The 25002-nt window shown below is 45.3% G+C and overlaps 1 protein-coding gene across 3 annotated transcripts in view; it reads right to left on the bottom strand.

The window, feature by feature from the left end:
- Positions 1-25002, bottom strand: part of REV1 (REV1 DNA directed polymerase) — a 120433-nt gene that overhangs the window by 11168 nt on the left and 84263 nt on the right. For all 3 annotated transcript variants that reach the window (XM_073590528.1, XM_073590527.1, XM_073590526.1), the window contains exons 16-21: positions 24763-24922; positions 23099-23301; positions 22740-22967; positions 22395-22506; positions 22043-22260; positions 21368-21515 (exon numbers count right to left, since the gene is read on the bottom strand). In XM_073590528.1, coding sequence (XP_073446629.1) covers positions 21368-21515; positions 22043-22260; positions 22395-22506; positions 22740-22967; positions 23099-23301; positions 24763-24922 — 1069 coding nt within the window. The remainder of the gene's footprint in view (positions 1-21367; positions 21516-22042; positions 22261-22394; positions 22507-22739; positions 22968-23098; positions 23302-24762; positions 24923-25002) is intronic.

The raw sequence follows: 25002 nt of genomic DNA, 5'->3' as shown, positions 1-25002 counted from the left end.
GTAAGGTCATCTCACATTTCTCATCCTGAGACAGCATTTTCATTACAGAAGCAGCACACAATTCCCTGATAATTTAATAAAACTCATGTCACACAAGCACTGCAATTACAACAAGTCTTTAGTCCTTCAGTTTTTGACCTTTTTTCTTTAGTAACCAACCTGTAATAGTGTTTCACATTTCCAGTGCAGTTTAGTAAATTAAAGGGAATCTATCAGTAAAATCGACTTCCCACACCGCACATTATGGACATGCAGGTCTTTGAAATGAAAATCCATAGACATCTTTAGATCTTACATCTGTTGCTGCATTTCTGAAAATGTAGCATTTTAATGCGTATCAAATGAGTCGTTACATCTATATATATATAATATTGAATGAATGTGTGTGTGTGTGTGTGTATGTGTGTCACCAACCAATCACTAAGCATCTTTCATTTCACCAGCGCTGTTTAAAAGAAGCCGAGCTGTGATTGGTTGCTATGAGCAACAGTTTTCCCAACTCGACAACACCTCAGCAGACACTGACATGGTGGGAGAAATCAAGCATCCCCGGGAACATAAGCTCCCAGCCATTGTCTGCCCCCCAGAAAGCAGCAGAGGAGCACATGACAGAAATGAATCCCCCCCTCCCGTGCCCATATCCCCATCACACATCTTCCCTCTTTAAAGGGATCTCCAGTATGGAAGTTAGGGAAAATCCCTTCCATACCGGGCATCCCTTTAAGAGAGGCCTGGGGTCAAAACCAAAGCTCTGGATGGATTTGCCCTGACTTCCATACCAATGATTCCTTTAAGAGAGGCCTGGGCAGGGAAATCAGACAGTGTGCTATCAATCAAGCTAAAAAGACTGGTGCTGGGAGGAAAAAACAAACCCGGGAGGCAGTGGCTCCTTAAAGTGTAACCGTCGTATTAATTTTTATTTCATAAATCAATAGTAAACATGAAAGTAAGCAGCTTTGTGATGAATCTTATCAGCGAACACTGCTCCCTTTCTCCTCCTGGACTGATTCTTCATTATCAAAATTCTCAATTCCAGGATAAAATGTGTCTGTATGCAGACTCTCATTACTGAGATAAACTAGTTTATGAAAGAAAAAGATTCTATTTATTGAGAACAGCATATAGTTAAAACATTTCTAAATACAACCAAAGAGGTAGTTTTCATTTTAGTGGTAGAGACCATAGTGATACTGTCAAAAGTTGTCAAAAATATCAAGATATGTTAACGTCAAATCACATATCAGAATACCCCCCCTTCATTTTTTTTTTTTTTAAAGAAAAGTATGACATATTAACAACTTGTTCATGTTCATTAACTTCTTGCAATCAAATTGGGCTTTAACAAGCATGACAAAGGAAGGAAAATAACTTTTAGTGGAAAATTATAACAAAATAGAAAAGTCAAGAAGAGATCCTATAGGGGAGAGGAAGAGATGAGCAAGGTTTATGAATCCACCCAGATTCAGGTATGTACAATTACAATATATGGTGTCTTCATCACGACACAAGGATTGAGGAGTACTCTGGGGAAGCTCTGAATAAAATCCATCCTTGCCAAGTACGGAAAAAGTTGTCTGAGCTAATTTTATTATGAGCAGAGAGTCTTTCCATTCCACACAAAAATCCATTTCAAGAGACCATTCTTGGATAGATGGAGTGATTCTAGAACGCCAGTGTCTGGGAATGACTCTTCTAGTGGCGGATAAACAGTGTCTGAGCAATCCTTTTTTGATAGATTTAAAAGACCCTGGTGGTATAGAAAGAAGTCAGATCTGGGGAGATATAGATGATGATTCCCCGTAATTTGTTTGTGAACATCAAAGACTTTGCTCCAGAGGCTTATTTGAGGGCATTCCCTCCAGATATGAAGCATAGTAACTTCAGCATTTTCATATCTCCAGCATTTATTGGAGACAGAGGGAAATATCTTATGAAGATCTGCTGGGCAACCATACCATCTAGTTATTATTTTGTATTTTTTTTCTTGAGCTTTGCAAGCCAATGGAAGTCTGTGTGTGCAAAATAAAGTTTTGTTTCGTTGCTCCTCCGAGAAGGTAATTCCAATCTCCCTCTCCCACTCTTTCTGGAACTATAGGAGCTCTGTATTAATCTTAGATGACAAAATATAATTGGGAGATCGTATGCTTGGGTGCAACTTCTCCGATCAGCAATGAATCAAACTGAGAAGGGTCAGACTAGAGCACCGAGAACGGCTGAAGGGAATCAATGAATGAACGGAACTGGAGGTATGAATACCAAGGTATGGTTTGATCGGGGTAGAGAGCTTTAAGCTTGTTTAGTGATGGTACATTAGTGAAATTTGCAAGGACCTTATGGAGTCTAGTTTTATAGCAGAAGACTAGGAATTTACTCACTCCAACTTCAGGGGGGGAATTCTGGATTGTCAATGATCAGTGTCATAGGTCCTAGAATCTTAGAAACCTTAAGTGTTTTACCAATTGGTCCCAAACTCTGAGAAAATCAACTATTAATGGGGGGAGCCCTTTGGAGAATGAAAGTGCTTAGAAATCCAGGGTAGAGAAGGCAAGTCTAGGCATGACAGGAATGACTCTAGTGTGACCCAATGGTTCTGATTCGGACCGTGAAACCAGTCCACCATCCGCCTCAGTACAGCTGCAGCATGAAAATTCAGGAGGCCGGCCTCCCTCTTAAGATTTAGATCTAGCCAAAAATTTAATGGTTAAATTCTTGATCTTTTTGATCTACAAATGAAATTGTTACAGACTGTATTTAGCTGCTTAAAAAAGGAACAGGGGAGTGCAATTGGAGACGAATGAAATACATAAGGCAGTTTCGGAAGAATGTCAATCTTTAAAACAATTCTACCAAACCAAGATAACCATGTTTTGTCATAAGCCTTGAGCTCAGTTTTGAGACGACTGAGCAAAGGCTCATGATTATTTCATAGAACCAATACACCAACGGAAAGGAAAGGACCCCTTTAACAATTGTGCCTCCTCCTGTGGGAAATTGATGTTCAAAATCTCTGACTTAAAAAGATTTACCTTAAAATTACCCAGTCGACTATATGTCTCAAATTCTTTCAGAATAGAGGTCAGTGATGTTTTGGGATTAGTGATGTACAATAGGAGGTCATCAATTTATGAGATTCATGCCCGAATGGGATTCCTTGAATATTGGAGTTTTTCCTGAGGGCAATTGCCAGATGTTCCATAACAATAACGTACAATAACGGGGAGAGTGGACACCTTTGTCTTTTTCCATTCGACACTACAAAAGATTCTGAATAGGTGGCATTGCAACGGACCTTTGCAGAGGGGTCTTGATATAAAGCCATTATTTTGTTGAGAATGTTGGGACCTAAATTGATTTGTTTAAGAGCATTATGTAGAAATGGCCAGCTAACCCGGTCAAATGCTTTTTCACCATCAACCGATAGAATGCATGCTGGTATCTTTATCACCACAATATGGGCTTCCAGAGTTTGTCTGGGAAAGGGGTTTGAAATCGAAACTGAATTAAATACTTTGGTTAAGAATGGTGTTAATTGCGTAGCAAATGTTTTATAAAATTTGGCAGAGTAACCATCTGGACCTGGGCATTTATTAGATGGGGAGCTTTTGATGACCTGAAGTACCTCCTCTTCTTCAAATGATTGCTGTAGGGATGCCTTTGTATCATCTGGTATTGAGGGCAGAGCAGCAACTTTCATGTATTGATCAATTTTCAAATGAAGTTGGGTTGGTGACATATCTACATAATGGCCCTCAATATTGAACAGGGAGCTACAATATCCTTTCAATGCCTCAGCAATTTGTTTGGATTAATTGATTACGGAGCCTGTAGCATCTTGTATAGATTGGATAAATGTTGTTGGGGCTTTAGAATGGATGCTTCTAGCTGGACAGCCACCACATTTGTTTGCAAATTCATAAAAGAACTGCTGTAACCTTTCCCAATGTTTTGAGTAGCTTTGGTCTAGAAGTCCCTTCAAGTCATCTTTTTGCTTGTTCAAGTTAATCATGATATCAGCAGATGGATTCTTTTATGGGATTGTTCAAGAAAATGTATTTGCTTCAAAAGATTTTCTATCACATGGGTTTTTGTTTTCTTAAGTCTAGTTCGTTCTTTAATTAGGACACCCCTAATTACGCATTTTAGAGCTTCCCATTGAATGGGAAGGGGGGTATCATCCATTCTGTGATGATGCAAAAACTCAGAGATGGCTTGTTCTACAGCATTTTTTGTGTTAATGTCTTCAAGAAGGTTTGGGTTTAAATGCCAATGCCATGGGTGTGGTACAGAGGTGGGTGGCTGGAAAGTAAAGAAGATGGGAGCATAGTCTGACCACGTCATAGTGCCCACAGAAGGGGAGTGACCTCAGCTAAGCAAACGATGACTAATCAAAAAGTAGTCAATTCTACCACTGAGACCACTGCACAGTTTTATAAAAATCAGCTTCTCTGTCTGACAGCCATACCATTCAAGTGTCAGTTGAATTCCAACCAGAGTACACCTCATTCTACTTAATGTGCTTCTGATTAGGTGATCACCTGAACCAAATCTTATTAAAATGAAGTAAAGTATAAAAAACTCTGCTGTGGTGTTCACAATCCTCTTGCAATAGGACAAGCTGGATGGCAAAACAAGTGCTACGTAATATCCCAAAAGTAATAGGAATGAAAAAATAACTTTTAACCATGCCAAAGGATTTGAAAAGAAGGGCTCAATTCTGGCTTTACTAGCAGAGGGATACAGTGAGCGTCATGTTGCCTTCATCCTTAAAATTTTTAAGAAGGCAGTCTATTACAACAAGGTCAAGCAGCAGACATTGGGGACAACAAAGCTACAGACTGGCAGAGGGCAAAAACGACTCTCCACTGACCGAGATGACCGTTGTCTTATTCGAATGTCACTCAGCAACCGCAGGATGGCATCAAGTGACTTACAAAAAGAATGGCAGATGGGGTGAAGTGCACGGCAAGAACAATTCGTAACAGGATCTTAGAGGCAGGGCTCAAGTCATGTAAAGGTAGAAAAGTAGGGATTTTTGTGTACTCACCGTAAAATCCTTTTCTCCGAGCCATTCATTGGGAGACACAGACAGTGAGGGTGTTATGCTGCTTGCCACCAAGAGGACACTAAGTAAACCAGAAAAAAAAGCTAACTCCTCCCCTGCAGTATACACCCTCTCGCTGGATGAGATATCTCCAGTTCAGTGAAAAAAGCAGTAGGAGCTTAAACAGTCAACAATAACCATAAGTATGTCAAAACCTAAGAATGCTACAAATGAGCCAGTAGGCTAAACAGGGCAGGTGCTGTCCCCCCCAATGAATGGCTCGTAGAAAAGGATTTTACGGTGAGTACACAAAAAAAATCCCTATTTCTCCTATGTCTCATTGGGGGACACAGAGACAGTGGGACGTCCTAAAGCAGTCCCTGGGTGGGGAGCATACATCTGCTAATACCCCATGTACCACTGAGTCAACTCTGAGGTACTGCCGATTGCAGGATGCGTCTGCCGAGAGCTGCATCTGCAGAGGCCTGAGAATGAATTTGGTAATGTTTTGTAAAGGTATGCAGACTGGACCAAGTCGCAGCCTTGCAGACCTGTTCTGCCGAGGCCTGGTGCCGAATGGCCCAAGAAGCGCCCACTGACCGGGTAGAGTGCGCCTTAATTCCCGCTGGGACAGGCACATTCCTGACACGGTAGGATTCCTGAATCACTGAGCGAATCCACCTGGCTAGCGTTGCTTTTGAAGCAGCTAGGCCCTTCCTATGCCCCTCTGGAAGTATGAACAGGGCATCTGACTTGCGGAAGGGAGCCGTCCGCGAGATGTACCGTCTCAGCGCCCTAACCACATCCAGGGTGTGGAGGGCCTTCTCAATGCGATGGACTGGCACCGTACAAAAGGAGGCAAAACGATTTCCTCGCTGAGATGGAAAGGGGAGACGACCTTGGGCAGGAAGGACGGGGACGTCCTGAGAACTAGCTTGTCCTGATGAAAATTCAGGAATGGAGAACGGCAGGACAGGGCTGCCGGTTCCAAAACTCGTCTGATTGACGTAATTGCCACTAGAAAGACCACTTTCCAAGAGAGGACGGTCAATGACACATCCTGCAGCGGTTCGAAAGGAGCCTCCTGTAAGGCCCCGAGAACCAGATTAAGGTCCCATGATTCCAATGACCTTCTATAAGGAGGCGTCACATGGGAAACTCCTTGAATAAACATCTTGACCTGAGGTTTGGTGGCAATTTTGCATTGGAAAAGCACTGACAAGGCCGAAATTTGGCCCTTGAGCGAGCTAAGCGCGAGACCTGATTTTAATTCGGATTGAAGGAACTCCAATATGGCTGGAATGGAGAACACCAGAGGGGAACGACCATGATCCTTGCACCATGAAAAGAAGATTTTCCAGGTGCGGTGATAGATACGCCTAGATACAGGCTTCCTAGCACTAATCATGGTGGAAATCACGTCAAGAGAGAACCCAGCCTGTGCTAAAATCCAGGATTCAACGGCCACGCCGTCAAAGACAGGGCCCCAGAGTTCTGGTGGTAAATCGGGCCCTGAGAAAGCAGATCCGTGCAATCTGGAAGTTTGCATACCATGCTTGGCGCGGCCAATCTGGCGCGACTAGGATCACTGGTACACCCTCCACTCTAATCTTCTTGATGAAACCTCGGAAGCAAGGGAAGAGGGGGAAAAGATGTACGGGAGCCGAACCGGTGCCATGGCAGAACTAGAGCGTCCGCTCCGATAGCGCATGGATCGCGCGATCGGGCAATGAACCGAGACACCTTGTTGTTTAGTCTGGAGGCCCTGAGGTCCACATCCAGAGTCCCCCAACGATGACAAATCTGGTGAAAGACTTCCAGATGAAGACACCACTCTCCTGAGGCAATGCCTTGGCGACTGGGAAAATCTGCCGCCCAATTTTCTACGCCCGTGATGTGAATTGCTGAGATGGGCGAATGGTTGGTCTCGGCCCAATGGAGGATGTGACTCACTTCGTGCATGGCCATTCTGCTCCGGGTACCTCCCTGGCGTTTGATATACGCTACAGAAGTGGTGTTGTCGGATTGGATCCAGATGGGGTGACCTGCAAGGAGATGGTGGAAACTCCGTAGAGCAAATCTGATCGCTCGTATCTCCAAAATGTTGATGGGGAGACGTGACTCTCGGGTCGACCAACGACCCTGTGCCGTGTGGTGACGAAAGACCGCGCCCCAGCAGAGAAGACTTGAGTCGGTGGTTACTACCAACCATCTTACTGGGAGAAAAAACCTCCCTTGATTCAGGAAGGACCTCAGAGTCCACCACCTGATGGCTTGCATGACCCGCAGGGACAGAAGGATCCGACGGTCCAGGGAGAACGGGTTCTTGTCCCAAGCTAACAGCAACGCATGTTGTAAGGGACGGAGCTGGAACTGTGTACATGGAACTGCTTCCATCGCAGCCACCATCTTTCCGAGAACTCTCATGCTGAAACGAATGGAGTGAAGCTGGACGGGAAAGAGTCCGTACTGCCTGTTGTAAGGCTTGCATCTTTTCTGGAGGGAGAATGACCAACCCGCGGGAAGTGTCCAACATCATTCCTAAAAAGGAAATCTGCTGAGCCGGTTTCGGGGAAGACTTTACGAAGTTTATGTTCCACTCCAGGAGCGAAAATGTATTTACTGTTATCTCCACGGATTCCTCGCAGGCTGGAAGGGACGGACCCTTGATGAGCAGGTCGTCCAGATACGGTAACACCACTACTCCCCGAGAGTGGAGAATGGCCATGACAGCCGCCATGACCTTGCTAAAGACCCTGGGGGTAGTGGCAAGTCCGAAGGGCAAGGCAACGAACTGGAAGTATTCCTCATGAATTGCAAAATGCAGGAACTGCTGGTGAGATGGGCAGATCGGAATGTGAAGGTTAGCGTCCTTGATGTTGATGGATGCTAGGAACTCTCCTTTTTCCATGGAAGCGACAACTGATCTGATCGGAGAGATTCCATTCGGAATCGCCGATCCGTGACAAACTGATTTAACAGTTTGAGATCCAGAATGGATCGCATCGTCCCATCCTTCTTTAGAACCACAAAAAGGTTTGAATAAAATCCTCTGTACCTTTCGTGATGAGGGACCAGAATGATGACTCCGTCCCTTAAGAGAGCCTGAACAGCCCGAAGGAAGGCTCTTGTCTTTACCTTGGGGGAGAGGAAAGGAAAAAAGCGAGTTGGAGGGGGAGAGGAAAACTCTATCTTGTATCCAGAGGACACCAGCTCCCTGACCCACTTGTCGTGGACGACTGCGAGCCAGGATACCGCAACAAGTCATTGGGTAGATCTATGAGATCTAGCTCCCCTGGATCCAGAAGTCCTAGGCCTGGGTTTCCAAGAGCGGTTAGGTCTGTATGAGACCTGGGAGCCTCAGTCTCCGTCTGGAGACGGACCTGATCCGGAAGAGAAGGTTGAGGAGGACCAACCGGAGTTGTTGCGAAAAGATCGAAAGTGCGTCGGCTGTTGGTTGCGAAACGGCTGAACAGCCTTTTGTTGAGGAAGGAAGTTACTTATTTCCCCGGTAGCATCAGAAATGAGCTGATCCAGTTTCTCTCCAAAAAGACGACCCGTTTGAAAGGGGAGAGAATTCAACGATCTTTTAGATGTGGCATCCGCCCGCCAGTCGCGGAGCCATAGGGCTCTTCTAATGGAGATTGCATTAGCTGCAGTTTGAGCAGTGCAATTGGCGGCATCAAAAGAGGCGTCCACTACAAAGTCCGCTGCGTGAATTATCTGCCTAGCGACCATGGTTGCCTCCAGAGGAAGATTGGTGCCCTGGAAAGAAGTTATCAAGACTTATGCCCAAGCGGCCATTGCCTTAGTGACCCAAATTGCCGCGAAAGATGGAAAAAGCACTGCTCCTGAAGCTTCAAAAACTGTACGGGCAAGGTAGTCAATCTGACGATCGGAGGGGTTTCTGATTGAGGAACCCTCAAAAACGGATAGAAGCGTTTTTGAAGCAAGACGCGATACAGGCGGGTCCACCGGAGGGGACTGTAGCCAATCCTTCATTAGTTCTGGATCAAAAGGGTATTTAGCCAGAGTAGACTTTTTCCCTGTGAACCACTTATGCGGACGATCCCTATGTTTCTGGACAATTTCCTTAAAGTGCGGATGGCTGGTAAATAACCTGCGCACACGCTTGGTTTTCTTAAGTGAGATAGGATGTGCTGGAGCGGGAACATTATCCTCATCCAACTTCAGAATCCTGTTGACTGATTCTATAAGACAATCAAGCCACTCTTGATCAGTTGGGGGATTCTGAGGGGCTGACGTGTCAGATTCGAATTCAGAGTCGTGCTCGCTGACAACTCCAGGAGAGGGAGAGCGAGAGACAGGAGTCGCAGATGCAGAGGCGCGAACGGGACTAGGGGACACGTCATGGGTCCGCTTTCTAGAGACCTGACCATCCCTTGAACGAGTACGGCCCCTGCTAGTGGACGGTTCCCGGCCGATGCCAGAGACTTCCTTGGGGGGGTAAGGACGCCTTCTGGCTTAAAGAGTCCTCCCGGAGGGAGAATATAGCCTGGGTCAGAGACTCCACTGACTGTGACAGGGACGCAGCCCACTCAGGGGTACTAAATGCAGGAGGTCCGTTAGCAGCGGCGGCGAGGGGCGACTGAGCGCAGGTCGGGGTGCAGGCCGGGTCGCAGTCCGTGCATAACGGAATAGTCTGTGCACTGGGTAAGGCAGATTTGCAAGTGGTACACACGATAAAAAAACGCAGTGTGCTTTTTAGCAGCCCGTTTAGCCTCCTTAGATTGAGACATAGCGCTCCTGAAAGGGTTAACGGCAGAGCCTGCTGCAGCTGCAGGGAACGTGCCGGGAAGGGGTTAAGCTTTAATCTGAGGGCAGATGCAGCTTACCCGGTCCTATGCTGTGTCAGCCGGGAGGAATAGCAGTGGCCCTGCGGTGTCACCCGGTATCCAGCAGAATGCTTGCCTCACAGCTCGTGTCCAGAGCAGGCTGAGGTAAAAAGACATGGCCCCCGAGATTAGAATTACGCGTCTCGTCAGGGATGAGGTGCCAAGACGAGGGGGCAGCGATAGCGCGGGCAGCGCTATTCAAATTGCGGCCTAGTAGGCCGGAAAAGCCGGGGGCTAAATTCTTGAGCCTACCTGCGGTAGGCGCCGGTGGGCGGGCAAGTGGGCTGTGCTATTGAAATTGCGGCCTAGCAGGCTGGAAAGCCGGGGACTAAATTTTTTGCGGTAGCGCCGAGGGGGGCGCGTTGGGGGGGCTGGTGCACCGCTGCTGACGCTACGTCAGCGCTTCTCCCGGGGGCCAGGACCCGACCCCATACCTCAACTCCAGTGCTCAGCGCTGTCCGGCCATCCATGCAGGCTCTCATCCTCCTGGGCTGATGTAGCAGAGCTGGAGGAGTTCTTGAAGGGCCATGCTCAATCGATCCTCCCTATGATAGGGGGATGGAGAGCTATGGGGCTGATTGAGGGCCTACGTAAGCGCTGTCCAGTCTTCTCCATTCCGTGCGCCTGCCCTCATATCTGTGTATTACCGGACTCCGGTCGTAAGGATCATCGCCAATATTGCTAGAGGAATCAGGCCCAAACGCCGCAGGAAAGTGTACGGGGAGGTATACTCAGCGTGCTTGCCTGTTGTTGGTTCGGGGGAGAGCGGGCCGTAGAAAGCAGGGTTGTGGAGTCGGTAAGCCACAGTTGCGACTCCGACTCCTGGATTTTATCAGGCTCCGACTCCGGCTCCTTCATAAATGGCCAATTCATAACAACAAATTTACTGTTGTAAAATATTAAACATCGTGCCTATTCAGTTTCTCACCATCATATAAGTAATCAGACCACTTAGAGCAAAAACTACATTTATTAGAATACAATTAGAATATAGCAAATAACTTTTATAAACTTTTCTAAACTGTAAGTAAATATGCAATAAACACTTTTATGCAGTTAAGAAGAAATCTATAAATTTGTCCTCAGAAAAAGTATTGCCTCTGTCAGATCCTCCTTCATGGATGCCCTCAAATCTGATCTAATTATTTTGAGAGCAGAGAACAACCTCTCTACACTAACTTGTGTTGGTGGCAAAGCAGTAACCACTCGGGCAACATCTCTGACAATGTCAGGATACAGAGGAATCGCTTGTTGCACTGTTATTTTTGATGAACGGTCAAATTTCTCAATTTCTTTTAGTGCACATGAAAAATTCTGCTGAAATGTACTGGCTGTGTTCCTTGATGGGGATGACTCTTCTTCTATGCGGGAACGCTTTGCACGGTCCTTGTGATCCAAATATTTTTCGAAATTAAATTCTTCATCAGTTGATGATGAGGGTGAAGATGTGGCAGGACGACCAAATTCTTCTTGCTCCTCCTGACTGTTCTGCAACCCTTTCATCCTTACTGCTATTTCAAACAGAGCTTCTTTTCCTTTACTTAGCTGTTGATCATCTAGAAGAATCCGATGCATTGGGTCTACATAAACAGCTGCCAAAAGAATGTTATTTTGTAATAGTAGCTCCTCTCTCCGTTTCATTGATGTAGCAATGCCACTTGCAATTAACCCTCCTCTTTGGGACAGGCGAAACATCAGGTTCTTCCACTCCTTTAAGAAAATACCTGGAGTTAAGTCCTCTGCTTGTAATTTTTTAGTCACTGTAAATGGGTGCTCTAGCAATTTTTCCAGCTCAGTCACCTGATTCCACTGACTTTCATTTAGCGTCAGTTGAGGGTTAGCCATGTCTACAAGAAAGGTTTTCAGTTCAACCAAGCGCTGAATCATTATGTAAGTACTGCCCCATCGTGTGGCTTGATCAATAATTGCCCCTTTTCCAGCACGTCTCTTCAAAATTGAGTCAACTTTAGGGGTTCTGGCAACAGTAGCCAATTTTCTCACCTTGCCATTCAGTGCAGCAGCATGTCCTTCTTGCAGACTGTCTCATAGCCAGCTGTAGCGTATGCACAACACAGCGCATGTGATCAATGAAAGAACATATTGACACAGTTTCAATAAGATCATCTAAACTATCATGTTGCTGTTCATCTGAAGCAACTTCAGTTTGCTCCTGTTACAATACTGTGTTCCTCTATTTCAAACATTTCTGTGTCTGTGGACCCAGAATGTTCTTCTAGCTGCTGGTCACCATCATTACTCTCATTCATTAGCTTAATAGTACTTATCATATTTGAAGCATTGTCAGTTACGACAGAAAGAACTTGCTCTTTTTTAAGTTCATAGTCTTACAGAACCTTTTCCACCAAGACCTGGAGAAACTCACTGGTGTGATGAGCTTTGGTGTCTTTTACTGCCAATGTCTTGGTAACTATTTCATTTTTGTCACAAACAAATCGGTCATTGATGGCAAAATAGTTCACTCTGTGACGTGTGCAGGCATCCATTTTAAGAAACAGAAAGCGTCCCTTGAGAGTTTTTTTAAGTTCTTCCTTTTGTTTAAAAGTTTCTTTGATTACTAATTTTCTAATACTCTCTCTCTCCAGAGAAACACCAAGCTTGCGGGTCATTTCCCCATTCAGACACATAAAAGCGGGTCGTGAAAATAATGAAATAGGCACACTATCCTTTACAACAAGCTCTATGATCTGTTTTTTAAATGTATCTAATGTCATTGTCACAGTAACTTTGTCACTGACAAAATATCTTGCAACTGATGGCTGCAAAGTTCTCTGCTCCTTTGTTTGGCTGGAAGAGCTGGGCACTGGTTCATTGGTTTGGATGCAGTCTTTCTCATCCACTGCTTTCAGTACTTCTGGATGAAAGCGCTGTAAATGTCTCTTTAGATTAGAAGCTCTGGTAGGAGCATTTTTATCTTTGCCTGAATATGCACTCATTTGTTTTCGTCTGGATCATTTGTCATACACTGACAGACATAATGTTTTCTATCTTGAGTGATGGTGAAATGTTCAAATACAGCTGATTTAATGTGATGCTTCTTTGACAGTCTCAGGTTTTTAATTCTGCATTCACAATCCAAATGACAATTGTTTTCCCTAAAAACAATTGTACAAAATTATTGCCAGGTCGTACAACTGATATAGTGGTCAGTAATACTGTTATTATTCCTCATGTACTCACAGTTAACTGATGAAAAGTTTGTTTAAAGGATAATACTTCTTACAGTCTTCCTCTTCTGAGTAGCAGGCAGCTGTGAGATGCTTGGAAGACGCACACCTAGTATGATCTAGTCTAGAGGAGGAGCTTTACTACTAAGAATTTGCAACACATTTTCACTTTCAGTTTCATACATTGTAAGTAGGGGGGTTGGGGCAGCATGAGGTTAACCAAGTATAAGATTAGATAAGGGCAGTGGAGAGCAGTGACACACAAGAAGTAAGAAATGTCTCTATCTCCAGCAGAACTGCTTATCACTGTTGTTCATAGTTTGATAGAACATATATATTTGAGTAACATTTATAAAATTCATATGAAAGTTCAATTATGAAATATTAATAAATTTTTTTTAAAGCTGGAGTCGGTACATTTCTACCGACTCAAACCAAAACTAACTCCGACTCCACAGCCCTGGTAGAAAGGAACCGTCTCCCCTTCACTCCGTTACAGAAAATTTCAAAAATAAAATAAAAACGGTGGGGTCTGAAACCAGACCCAAGTGCCTCCTACAGACACTAAGCATGAACTGGGGATATCTCATCCAGCGAGAGGGTGTATACTGCAGGGGAGGAGTTAACTTTTTTTCTGGTTTACTTAGTGTCCTCCTAGTGGCAAACAGCATAACACCCTCACTTTCTCTGTGTCTCCCAATGAGGCGTAGGAGAAAACGGAGATTAGACCTACCGGTAATGTTATTTCCAGGAGTCCATCCTGACAGCACCATGGGGGTTGTCCTTCCATCCTTCCAGGGACAGGAAATGCATGAGAGGTTAAAAGGTCCCCTCCCACACCACACTCCAGTGATTTTTCCAAGTACCACACCAGTATGATGCAATTAAATTTTATTTAGATTTAGTACAAGCATAATGATACCAATCATAGGGAGGGAACTACCAGTGCTGTCAGGATGGACTCCTGGAAATAACATTACCGGTAGGTCTAATCTCCGTTTTCCAGGACGTCCTATCCTGACAGCACCATGGGGAATACCAAAGTAGGAATTCGCTTAGGGTGGGACTACTGCTTGTAGCACTTTGCGACCAAAGGTCGCCTGGCTAGCTGATAGAGTGTCCAACTTATAGTGTCTACAGAAAGTATTTGGTGTAGACCAGGTGGCGGCCCTGCATATCTGTTCTACTGAGGCACCCGCCCTCTCTGCCCATGAAGTCGCTATCGCTCTGGTGGAATGAGCCTTAAGCCCTTCAGGTACCGGCAAGCCCTCTGCCTCGTACGCCAAGGAGATTATTGTTGTTATCCACCTCGCTAGAGTCTGTGTAGCCGCACTTCTACCTTTATTTTTGCCGCCGTACTGGACAAATAGTTTTGTGTCCTGTCGCCAGTCCCGGGTGACTTCCAGGTAACGGGCGACCGTGCGTCTAACGTCCAAAGAATGAAACAATTTTTCTTTATCATTCTTTGGGGCTGGACAAAACGAGGGCAGGATTATTTCTTGGTTTAGATTCTGCGGCGATACTACCTTAGGGAGAAACCTTGGATCTAGTTTGAGCGTTATGTGGTCCTCGAAGATCTGAATGTAGGGATTCTGGATTGAGAGGGCCTGGATCTCACCTAACGTTTAGCTGAGGTGATAGCTACCAAAAAAAACAGTTTTTTGTGTGAGCTTTGAAATGTCTATTCCTGAAATTGGCTCATAAGGGGGCCTACACAGCGCGTTGAGTACCAGATTTAGGTCCCATGGGGGAACAGTTTTCCTCAATGTGGGTCTTAGCCTCTGGGTGGCTTTAGTAAATCGCGCTATCCAAGGATGGGAGGATAGGGAGAAATTAAAGAAGGTACTCAAGGCTGCTATCTGGACTTTGAGTGTGCTCGGGGTCAGGCCCTTATCGAATCCGGCCTGTAAGAAGTCCAGGATCCGAGGGATATCAGGCCGAGATAGGTCTAGAGGGGCACTACCACTTTCTGTACAGAATCTCTTCCAGATTTTACAATATATTGCTCTTGTCACCGGTTTTCGGCTGGCCTGCAATGTGGAGATCACCTGGTCCGAGAGGCCATTGGACCTTAGGATGTCCCTCTCAGGATCCATGCTGCCGATTGCAGGCTTCCTGGGTCTGGGTGTAACACTGGACCCTGGGAGAGTAAGTCTGGTATTGTTGGTAGGTGGAGTGGCCCCCTCTGAGCCATCTTTCTGAGGAGGGAAAACCAACTCCGCCTGGGCCAAAAGGGTATGATCAGCATCACCCGAGCTCCTTCCTCCTGGATCTTCCTGAGGACCTTCGGTATTATGGCAATCGGCGGAAACCCGTATAGGAATCCCCTTCCCCAATTCTGGTCCAGGGCGTCGATTTCTTCCGGATGATCCGCCGGGTTGAGGGAGTAGAACCTCTTCAGCTTGGCGTTTTCCCTTGTCGCGAAGAGGTCTAGCTGGGGTGTCCCCCAGCGATGGCAAAGATCCTTGAAGATCTCCTCTTTTAGCTCCCATTCGGTGGTTCGGACTTCTTGTCTGCTTAGATAGTCGGCTATCCTGTTTTGGGAGCCCTCCAGGTGCACTGCTGATAGGGAGTGAGAATTGTTTTCTGCCCAGGTGAGGATGCGAGCTGCTAGGTTCTGAAGTTTCCCGTGCCTTGGGCCCCCCTGGTGGCGTAGGAAGGCTACTGTGGTCACGTTGTCCGACATGATCTTTATATGTTGGTTCTGTAGTCTTGACTCGCTTCTCTTCAGTCTCCCAGACTGCTCGCAGCTCTCGGTAGTTTGACGACTGTAAGCTGATATTCCTGGGCCACGTCCCTTGTAAGAATCTTCCTTCTAGGTGGGCTCCCCATCCTTCCCTGCTGGCATCTGTAGTGATGGTCACGCATGGAGACAGGATCCAAGGAACTCCCCGGCTGATGTTTCTGTTGCTGATCCACCATTTCAGAGATGATCTCAGCGCCGGAGACGGTCGGAACTTCTTGTCCAGCGAGGACTGCCGTCTGTCCCATTTCGTAAGGATCTCCTTTTGTAGGATTCTTGTGTGAGCCTGGCTCCACATGACACAGGGTATGCATGCAGTTAGGGTGCCCAGGACTTCCATCGCGGTCCTTATCGAAATCTGGTGTTGTCCGAACTGCCGCACCCTGTCCATGATGGGCTTCTTCTTCACCTCCGGCAAGAACGAGACCCTTTTTCTGGAGTCTAGCATTACCCCTAGGAATTTTTTCTGGGTGCTGGGCCGCAGATCTGATTTTTCTCTGTTTAGGATCCAACCTAGGCTCTCGAGGCTGAAAATTATTGAGCTCAGTTGTTCTTTTAATTCGGACGCTGACCGGGATATTACCAAGAAGTCGTCTAAATAAGGCACGATGATTATGTCTCTTTGTCTTAAGTCTGCCACGACTTCGGCCACCAGTTTTGTGAAAACACGAGGTACTGATGCCAAGCCGAACGGAAGAGCCTGAAACTGGAAGTGGTAGTGTTTGCCTCTTTTCTCTAGGGCGAAACGCAGGAACCTCTGAGATTGAGGATGGATGGGAACGTGATAATATGCGTTCTTTAAATCTATAGTGCACATGGACGCGTTCTGGTCTATTAGCGGGATGGCGGTTTTCAGGGATTCCATTCGGAACCTTTTGTAACGAATCCATTGATTCAATGGCTTTAAATTTATGATAGTTCGGCTTTCCCCCGATGGTTTTTTTATTGTGAAGAGTGTAGAATAGTGGCCCTGACCTCTCTCTACCATTGGGACAGGAATTACTACTTCCGTTTTTAACAGGAGTTTTATGTCTGCCCATATAGGGTCTACCATGGCTTCGGAACGGGGTTTTGTGACCACAAATCGTGCTGGAGGGGATCTTGTGAACTCGAGGGTATAGCCCTGGGCAATTGTACTGAGGACCCATGGGTTCTGGGAGATGCGCTGCCATGCCCCTGCAAAGTGTTTTAGGCGCCCCCCTACCGGCATGGCGTCATTGCCTTCTGCTCCTGGAAGTTTGTCCGGAGCGAGACGGGGGAGCTCTACTTCTTCCCCCCCTTCGAGTACTCCCAGCGAGATTTCCCTTTCCCTCTATATTCCTGCCTCTGGTATGGGCGGGATCTCTGAAAGGGAAATTGCCTTTTTGGTTTTTCCTCTGGAAAACCTTTTTTGTCGTCGGAGGCACTCTCTAGAATTTTATCCAAAGCTGGCCCAAATACCTTCTCGCCTGAGAAGCGTATGGAACATAACTTATTTTTAGATTGGTAGTCCCCCGACCAGGTTTTCATCCATATGGCTCGACGGGCCGCGTTGGATAGGGAATTATTTCTGGCCGCAAACCGTACCGATTCTGCAGAAGCATCTGCCAGAAAACCGGTCGCGATTTTCAACAGGGGAATACTCTCAAGGATATCACCCCTAGGGGTTTTATCCTTTAACTGTTGTTCAAAGTGGTCGATCCATAAGTGCATGGATCTAGCGACCGATGTAGCGGCAATATTTGCTTTTATCACTGCCGCTGAGGCCTCCCAAGCTCTTTTTAAGAGCACGTCGGCCTTTTTGTCCATGGGCTCCTTGAGACTGGAAGAATCTTCAAAAGGAATCGAAGTTTTTCTCGACACCTTGGCCACCGGTGAATCGATCTTAGGCACCTCGTCCCAAGTGCTGATGTCCTCCTGGTTAAATGGAAGTCGCAGCTTAAAGTCTCGTGGCACGATCAGTCTTTTCTCCGCATCTTCCCATTCTTCCAGGATCATTGCCCGGATATGGTCATTAACTGGGAAGACCTGACGAATCCTGGCTCTAAGTCCCCCGAACATAGTGTCCTGGATGGATTGTTCTTTCGGGGTTTCCTCGATCTGCATCGTACTTCTTACTGCCCTGAGCAGCTCTTCCGTGTTTTCTGATGTGAAGAGGTACCTCTTCCCTGTTTCTAGGGGTTCCGAGGTAATCTCGCCCTCTTCCTCCGAGTCCGTGCCCCGTATCTCTTCTTCCGATGATAGGTCGGACTCCCATCTAGGTCTTTTGGACTGGGACCGGCCGGAAGACTGAGTAGGTAGTATTCCGGAGACCGAGGCTTGAACTTCATCTCTGACAACTGCGCGCATCTCCGTGAGAAAGGCCGCCTGCTCGCCTCTGACGATTCGGAGTGTGCAATCTTCGCATAGGGGCTTCTGGAAACAGAGGAGGCGCTGATGAGAGGCAGGAAAATAGGGTGAGCGGCGAGAGGACAGCGGAGGAGGCCTTGTACCTTCCATGCGCTCGGCAGTTTGCTGGCACAGATGGGGCATTTAGGCTTGCCTGATGTCCTGGCTGCTGCTGGCGCTGGTCTTGCTTTATCCTAGAAAGACAGGAGTCCTCCCTTTAAAAAGAAGATCCTGTCTCTGGCCATCCTGCCCCTGTGCCCTTTACTCACGGACGCTGGTTCTGGCTGGTCACTGGTCCTAGTGTCCATGCTGGCGGCGTCTGACAGAACTTAGGCGTCTGTCACCTCTCAATCTGCCTGGAGCCGATGCGCTGGTCTCCCGCTTCCCCCAGCTCTTATCCTACCTTGTCTTGCGCAGGAACGCTCCTTCTGCCGCCCTGTGACGCGTCCTCCGTGCCCCGACCGGAAGTTGTCATCCCTGGGCGCCCGGAAGTGACGCGCTGCCGCTCTGCATTCTGGGCCTCGCGGGAGCCGCGCTGGGGAAGCGGGGATGAGTCCCGGAGCGACGCTCCACGGGACACCCGGCGGAGAACCCCCCCTTAGGGGGGTGCCGCTTACATCGTCCGACCCGGAGGAGTTGGCGATTAGGACCCCGCACCTCCTGGCCCCGATAAGATCCTCTCTCTTTTCTCCTGTATGCCGCGGCTGCGGCGCTCCCGTGCCTGTCCTTACAGGGACAGGAAAAACACTGGAGTGTGGTGAGGGAGGGGACCTTTTCACCTCTTGTGCATTTCCTGTCCCTGGAAGGATGGAAGGACAACCCCCATGGTGCTGTCAGGATAGGACGTCCTGGAAAAAGCTTTCATCAATGAGAAGCAAAGGAGAGCCAGGCTGAAGTTTGCCAAAGACCATAAGGATTGGACCATAGAGGACTGGAGTAAGGTAATCTTCTCTGATGAGTCTAGTTTTCAGCTTTGCCCAACACCTGGTCGTCTAATGGTTAGACTGAGACCTGGAGAGGCGTACAAGGCACAGCGTCTTGCACCCACTGTGAAATTTAGTGGAGGATCGGTGATGCTTCAGCAAGGCTGGCATTGGGCAAGTTAATGTTTGCGAAGAATGTATGAATCAAGCCGCATCCTGGAGAAACCGTTAATTCCTTCTGCTCATGCAATGTTCCCCAACTCTGAGGACTGTTTTTTCCAGCAGGACAATGCGCCATGCCACACACCTAGGTCAATCAATGTGTGGAAGAAAGACCACCACATCAAATCCCTGTTAAGGCCAGCCCAATCTCCAGACCTGAACACTATTGAAAACCTCTGGAATGTAATCAAGAGGAAGATGGATAGTCACAAGCCATCAAACAAAGAACTGCTTAAATTTTTGTACCAGGAGTGGCATAAGGTCACCCAAAAGCAGTGTGAAAGACTGGTGGAAAGCATGCCAAGACACATGAAAGCTGTGATTAAAAATCATGGTTATTCCACAAAATATTGATTTCTGAACTCTTCCTGAGTTAAAACATTAGTATTGTTCTTTCTATATGATTATGAACTGGTTTTCTTAGCATTATTTGAGGTCTGCAAGCACTGCATTTTTTTGTTATTTTTACCATTTCTCATTTTCTGAAAATACAAAATTTAGTGCTTGGAAATTTGAAGACAAGTTGTCAGTAGTTTATAGAATAAAAGAGCAACTTGCATTTTACTCAAAAATATACCTATAAAGAGAAAAATCAGACAAACTGAAGATTTTGCAGTGGTCTCTTAATTTTTGCCAGAGCTGTATACATTTCCCTCAGGTCATACAGACTGGGCTCTGCCAGAGTTCAGCAGGGAGGCTTTACTGCCTCCAGTGTAGATACAATCAGCTCTCTTTTGCCCCCTTGTTTCCTGCCTGACATGCACTTTTTCTCAGAGTCCCAGAATCTATGTGGCAGCTAGAGAGCTTCTGATGAGCGCTGACAGGAGGGGGGGGGGGGGGGACGACGACACTGCTGTCCAGCACTATTCACAGCGTCCCAAGACTCAATGTGGCCAGCTAGAGAGTAGAGCGTCCTGTTAAGTGCTGACAGGGGGGAGGGTAAACTTTCTCAGATTCTGTGTGGCCGTCCAGGGACAAGCACTGCCAGGAGGGAGCACACCAGGACCTGAAGCATGCAGTTCCCTACCTGCTTTTCTCCACATAGTAGTCTGCAGTATACCCATCCCAAAGGAACCAAGACAGTTTCAGCAGGAGGGATCTTGCTCTGCTGCAAGCTTGAAGGCACACGACCCTCTTCTCTCTCCTCTCAACGGCTTCTCCTTAACCGCAAATACACAGCTGCTCATCCTCCTCACCTCTCCTTTGCTGCTACTCAATGCCTAATGTCCTAAAGCGGTTTTTGATGCGTTTAGCCTTGTCCAGGCAGTAGCCTTAGTAAACATGTCCATTTGGTGCCACTGCCGGGCCACACCCCCTGAGATAAGATTCTTTCAGTAGCAACTGTCATCTCCTAGGTAGCATGGAGGGCGGAGCTAGAAGCATTGCTCCTCCTCCAATCTGTATAGAATCTGAATAGTAGTAACTGTCATCTCAGTAATGGGAAAGTCTGTCTTCACTGAATATAGATTTTACCCAGGAATTAAGAATTTTGAGAATTAAGTATCAGTCCAGGAGGGGAAAGGAGCAGATTTTTCTGATATATTACAAAGTTTCTTATTTTCACCGGTACTATAGATTCATGCACTAAATACTAAAACGGTTGTTACTCTTTAAGTGCTCTGTTACACCCAGAGCACTTAACACCTCATTTATATACAAATTAAACTGTGACATACTCAAGAATGCAGCAACAGATAAAAGAAATAAAGGCAGCTATGGATTTACATTTCAAAGACCTGCTTGCCCATATATGCAGTTGATCCTAGTGACATTCCTTTTAGAGGCTAACCTCTGGGTGGCTAGGTCCCATAAAGCAGGTATAATGCACAAGGCTCTCAATATTTAGGAGCTAAAATGTTACAGTTACACATTTACAGTTATCTGCATTAGCATGCACTTGAAAAAATACAAAGTATTTTGTTTAAGAATAAGTCATGTGTGTTCCTTCTTAATATAATAGATCTATACTACCAAGTATTAAATGTAAAAGCAGGATTTTCTCAAGAGCTTGTCTTTTCTGCAGCACGTACCAGAAATGGTAGTTATCCACTCTCTCAGCAAGATTTTCACATCATTAAATTCAATAGCGCCTGCTAAATTAGGAGCTTTTGACTTGTAGGAATTGCAGCCTTCAGTCATGGATCCTTGGGCTTTTGATGTTGAGGGACCCGTTTCAACCTGAAACAATAAATGTGATACAATTATTTACCTCCTTTTTACAAAATAATTGTTATAAAACTTGTATAAAATGCAGATGTGAATATGGTCTTAGTATGTGTTTTGGACAGGGCTGTGGAGGCAGAGTCGTGGAGTCCGTATAACATGGAACAACTCCAACTCCTAAAATATATAATACATTGGATACAGTAGTTCAGTGCAGAATGTGCTGTAAATGTTTTCATAAGAATTTAGAAAAGTTATGAAATGTCCTATAAATGTCTGTCCTGTTCCTGATCTAAGGATCTTGGCTTTTCGTTGAGATGAATCTGTGCTGCACTTTATGTACATGCTCAGTAGTGACCAGTGCTGTGGAGTCGGAGTCAGTGAAATTGAGAAGTCAGAGGCGTAGGTTTAGCTTGCCGACTTGGCTTTTCACAATCAAAGCGCATATTAATATAAATATATATATGTATACATACATACACACACAGAATATATATATTATATATCACACACACATACAAAAGTCCCATAACCCAGTATACCTGAGAATGCCTTAGAGGTATGGCTTCTTGTTTGAGCGGAGACTCCTTCAGTTTTTGAGGACTGCCATTTGCCACAAAGTTTTTAGCAGGGCTACTAAAAAGTTTGTTTTTTAAAGGACTGTGCAGCTTTTTTGTAGGACTGACTTGATTTTTCTTTCTGCTTCTTTTCTTTGCTTTCAGTGCAGGCTTTTTGAGCTGCAATAAAGGATTTTTGGAAACTGCAAAAGATGAGCATAAAAAACAAACTGTAAAATACCTTAAAATTGGCAACTCGCATCAGCTGTATGAAATCATGACAGGAGTAATAATAATAGTTTTCAAATATTTTGGAGAAATCTTCACTTTGCCTTACCTATTGTTGGGTTCAGATTAACAGCGCTCTCGGATTTATTTCTTTGACCATAAGCAGCTCTTAACTCCTCCTGAAGATCAGCAGGGAGGGCTGCAAATACTTCGGGATCCACCTGGCAAAAGTGATTTATATGCAGATAGTAATTTTACTCATATATTTGGTTTACAGCACATGCTCTGAACTACTGTATATCTTTCACTTTAGTGGTAACATTACTTCAGTTGGGTGCAGAGAACGGATTTTACCAATATTTTCACCAAGAACTTTCAGATTCATGAAATGGCCCAAATCTGAGTTCTTGACCAGAATAATTCCACAATGCAATGCATAAAGACTACCGCTTACCTGTGAAAAATCTGGGAGGGCAATAACATTAATTCCAGACTCTGTTTGATCAGAAAGTGGTGGGATCTGTAGAAGGACGGTTGCCACTGGCTCTTCTTGCAACCCAATAGCACTGCAACCATTTTCTTTTTTGCCTTCACTAATGTGTAGTTTGCGCTGGAGGGCACATGTCTGCTCAACTTGTTCCCTAATATCAGGGGGCAGCGCTGCTAAGACAGATGGGTCAACCTGTAATACAAGATTTTTATCAAAACTTCTTTTCAAACCTAAAAATGTTATAAAGTATCAACTTCAAATAACGTTTGCACATGTCAGAGCACCTAAAATGTGTAACCATACAAGTCTTGTACATAACTTACTTGTGAAGGAGATGGAACCTCAATGGTAAAATTAACTCTTGATTTCATGCTGATTGGGGTATGAAAACCATTTCTCCTTCCAGGAGGTTCTACTTTGCTAGTGCTTGGATCCTGACTAGAACCAAGATTTTTGTGGACAGATAAAACTGAAGCACATGTGTCTGAGGCCGAAGAAATTTCAACATCGAAAGCAGCGACAATGACTGAAAAAAAAAATTACACGCACATTACATTTTTATATTAAACTACGTGAAGCATTCCCATGATAGTAAGGAAACAAGTGTTCAAGATTCTGTACCTTTTGGGGAGAAACTGAAATAGTAACAACTGGTCTTCTGGAGGGCAGTGCTCAAAAAATGGCCAGTATGCAAATATGATGGAACATAAGTATATTTGAGACAGTCTCTCAGTGACTTTCCATCCAAGACAGGAGGCCGTAAGGAAATATCATCGGACTACAAATCACAGGGTGCCAGGGCAAAGTTAATTTGACATGTGTTAGCTCAGAGGGCAGACAAGGGAAACTGTTGCTAAGTAATAGACAATCCCTTTAAAATTAGGAAATCTAGGAGTGGTCTTTTACAGATATTCCAGAGTAGAACTACTAAGTATTACAACAATTATGAGCAGTCAGCACTTGAAATTTCTAAGTAATTTACTATATATCATTTTGCCTTTATCAATTGAAAGGAATCTGTTGGTAGTATCAACCCTCCTAAGTAGAGTTGAGCGACTTTGGTTGGATCGGGTTTCGTGAAACCCGACAAACAAAATTTGAGTCGGATGAAACTGTTCTGACTAGGGCAAAAAAAGTCGGAGTTTCGTCTGAAACCCGACCCCAATGCAAGACAATGGGGAATAAAAGTCGGCATTGAGTGGATGACATTCATCCGCTCAATGCCGACTTTTATTCCCCATTGACTTGCATTGGGGTCGGGTTTCGGACGAAACGCCGACTTTTTCTGCCCTAGTCAGAACAGTTTCATCCGACTCAAATTTTGTTTCAATCGGGTTTCACGAAACCCGATCCGACCAAAGTCGCTCAACTCTACTCCTAAGCCATCTATATTGGCGTGAAGGTCATAAGAAGCAGAATAATATTATATCTTGATATCTGCAATCCGATGTTTTATTCCTGACTAGTCAACGTTTATCTAAATATGTAACTGAGCTGTTAAGATCTATGGGCTGGACATTGATCTCCCTGAGAATCTGCCTCCAGAGCTTATTTTAAAAGAAAGGGGTCATTACCTCAGTAAGACATGTAATGACTGACAGTATGCTCTCCGAATCTACATGTCTCATACTGGTAACAACTCCTTTAATTTAAAATAAGCTCTGGAGGCAGATTCTCGAGAATACCTATGTCTGGAAGATAGGTATTAATAGCTCATTTTCATATTTAAAAAAATGTAAATTTGTTGTGAATAACACATCTGTTCACAGATATCAAGATATCATTTTATTCAACTTTCTATAACCTACATGTTCATATAGATGGCTTATGAGGGTTGATCCTACTCACAGATTTCCTTTAAGCAACATTTTGAATGTCTCCAACCATTGCCCTTGAGGATGAAAATACCTTCCATTGTAGAAAGATCTTGCTTTGTGCAGCTATTACCCATTACATTTTGACCAGATGACTGTCAGAAAATGCTTACCTCTCTTGCCATCTTCTTCCATGGCTGGCTTAGTTTTCCTTTTTTCTTGAAACATATCAATTAATGAACGTGACCCTCCCGGTAACAGTCCGGATCTTGAGAACAAGGAACCACCGTTAGATACATGTGTGTGAACCAACTGATGCATCTGAAGTCCAACCTTAAGAAGACAAGAAGCTCTAATTTATAAACCGTCTTGGAAACTAAAGTCTAAATTAGATATGATACAATACATAGCCA

The sequence above is a fragment of the Dendrobates tinctorius genome, unplaced genomic scaffold (assembly GCF_039654945.1).
Source record: "Dendrobates tinctorius isolate UK_male_01 unplaced genomic scaffold, ASM3965494v1 ptg000117l, whole genome shotgun sequence".
Taxonomy (NCBI): Eukaryota; Metazoa; Chordata; class Amphibia; order Anura; family Dendrobatidae; genus Dendrobates; species Dendrobates tinctorius.
Note: the sequence above shows the minus strand (reverse complement) of the source record. Positions and strands in the feature narration are given on the sequence as shown.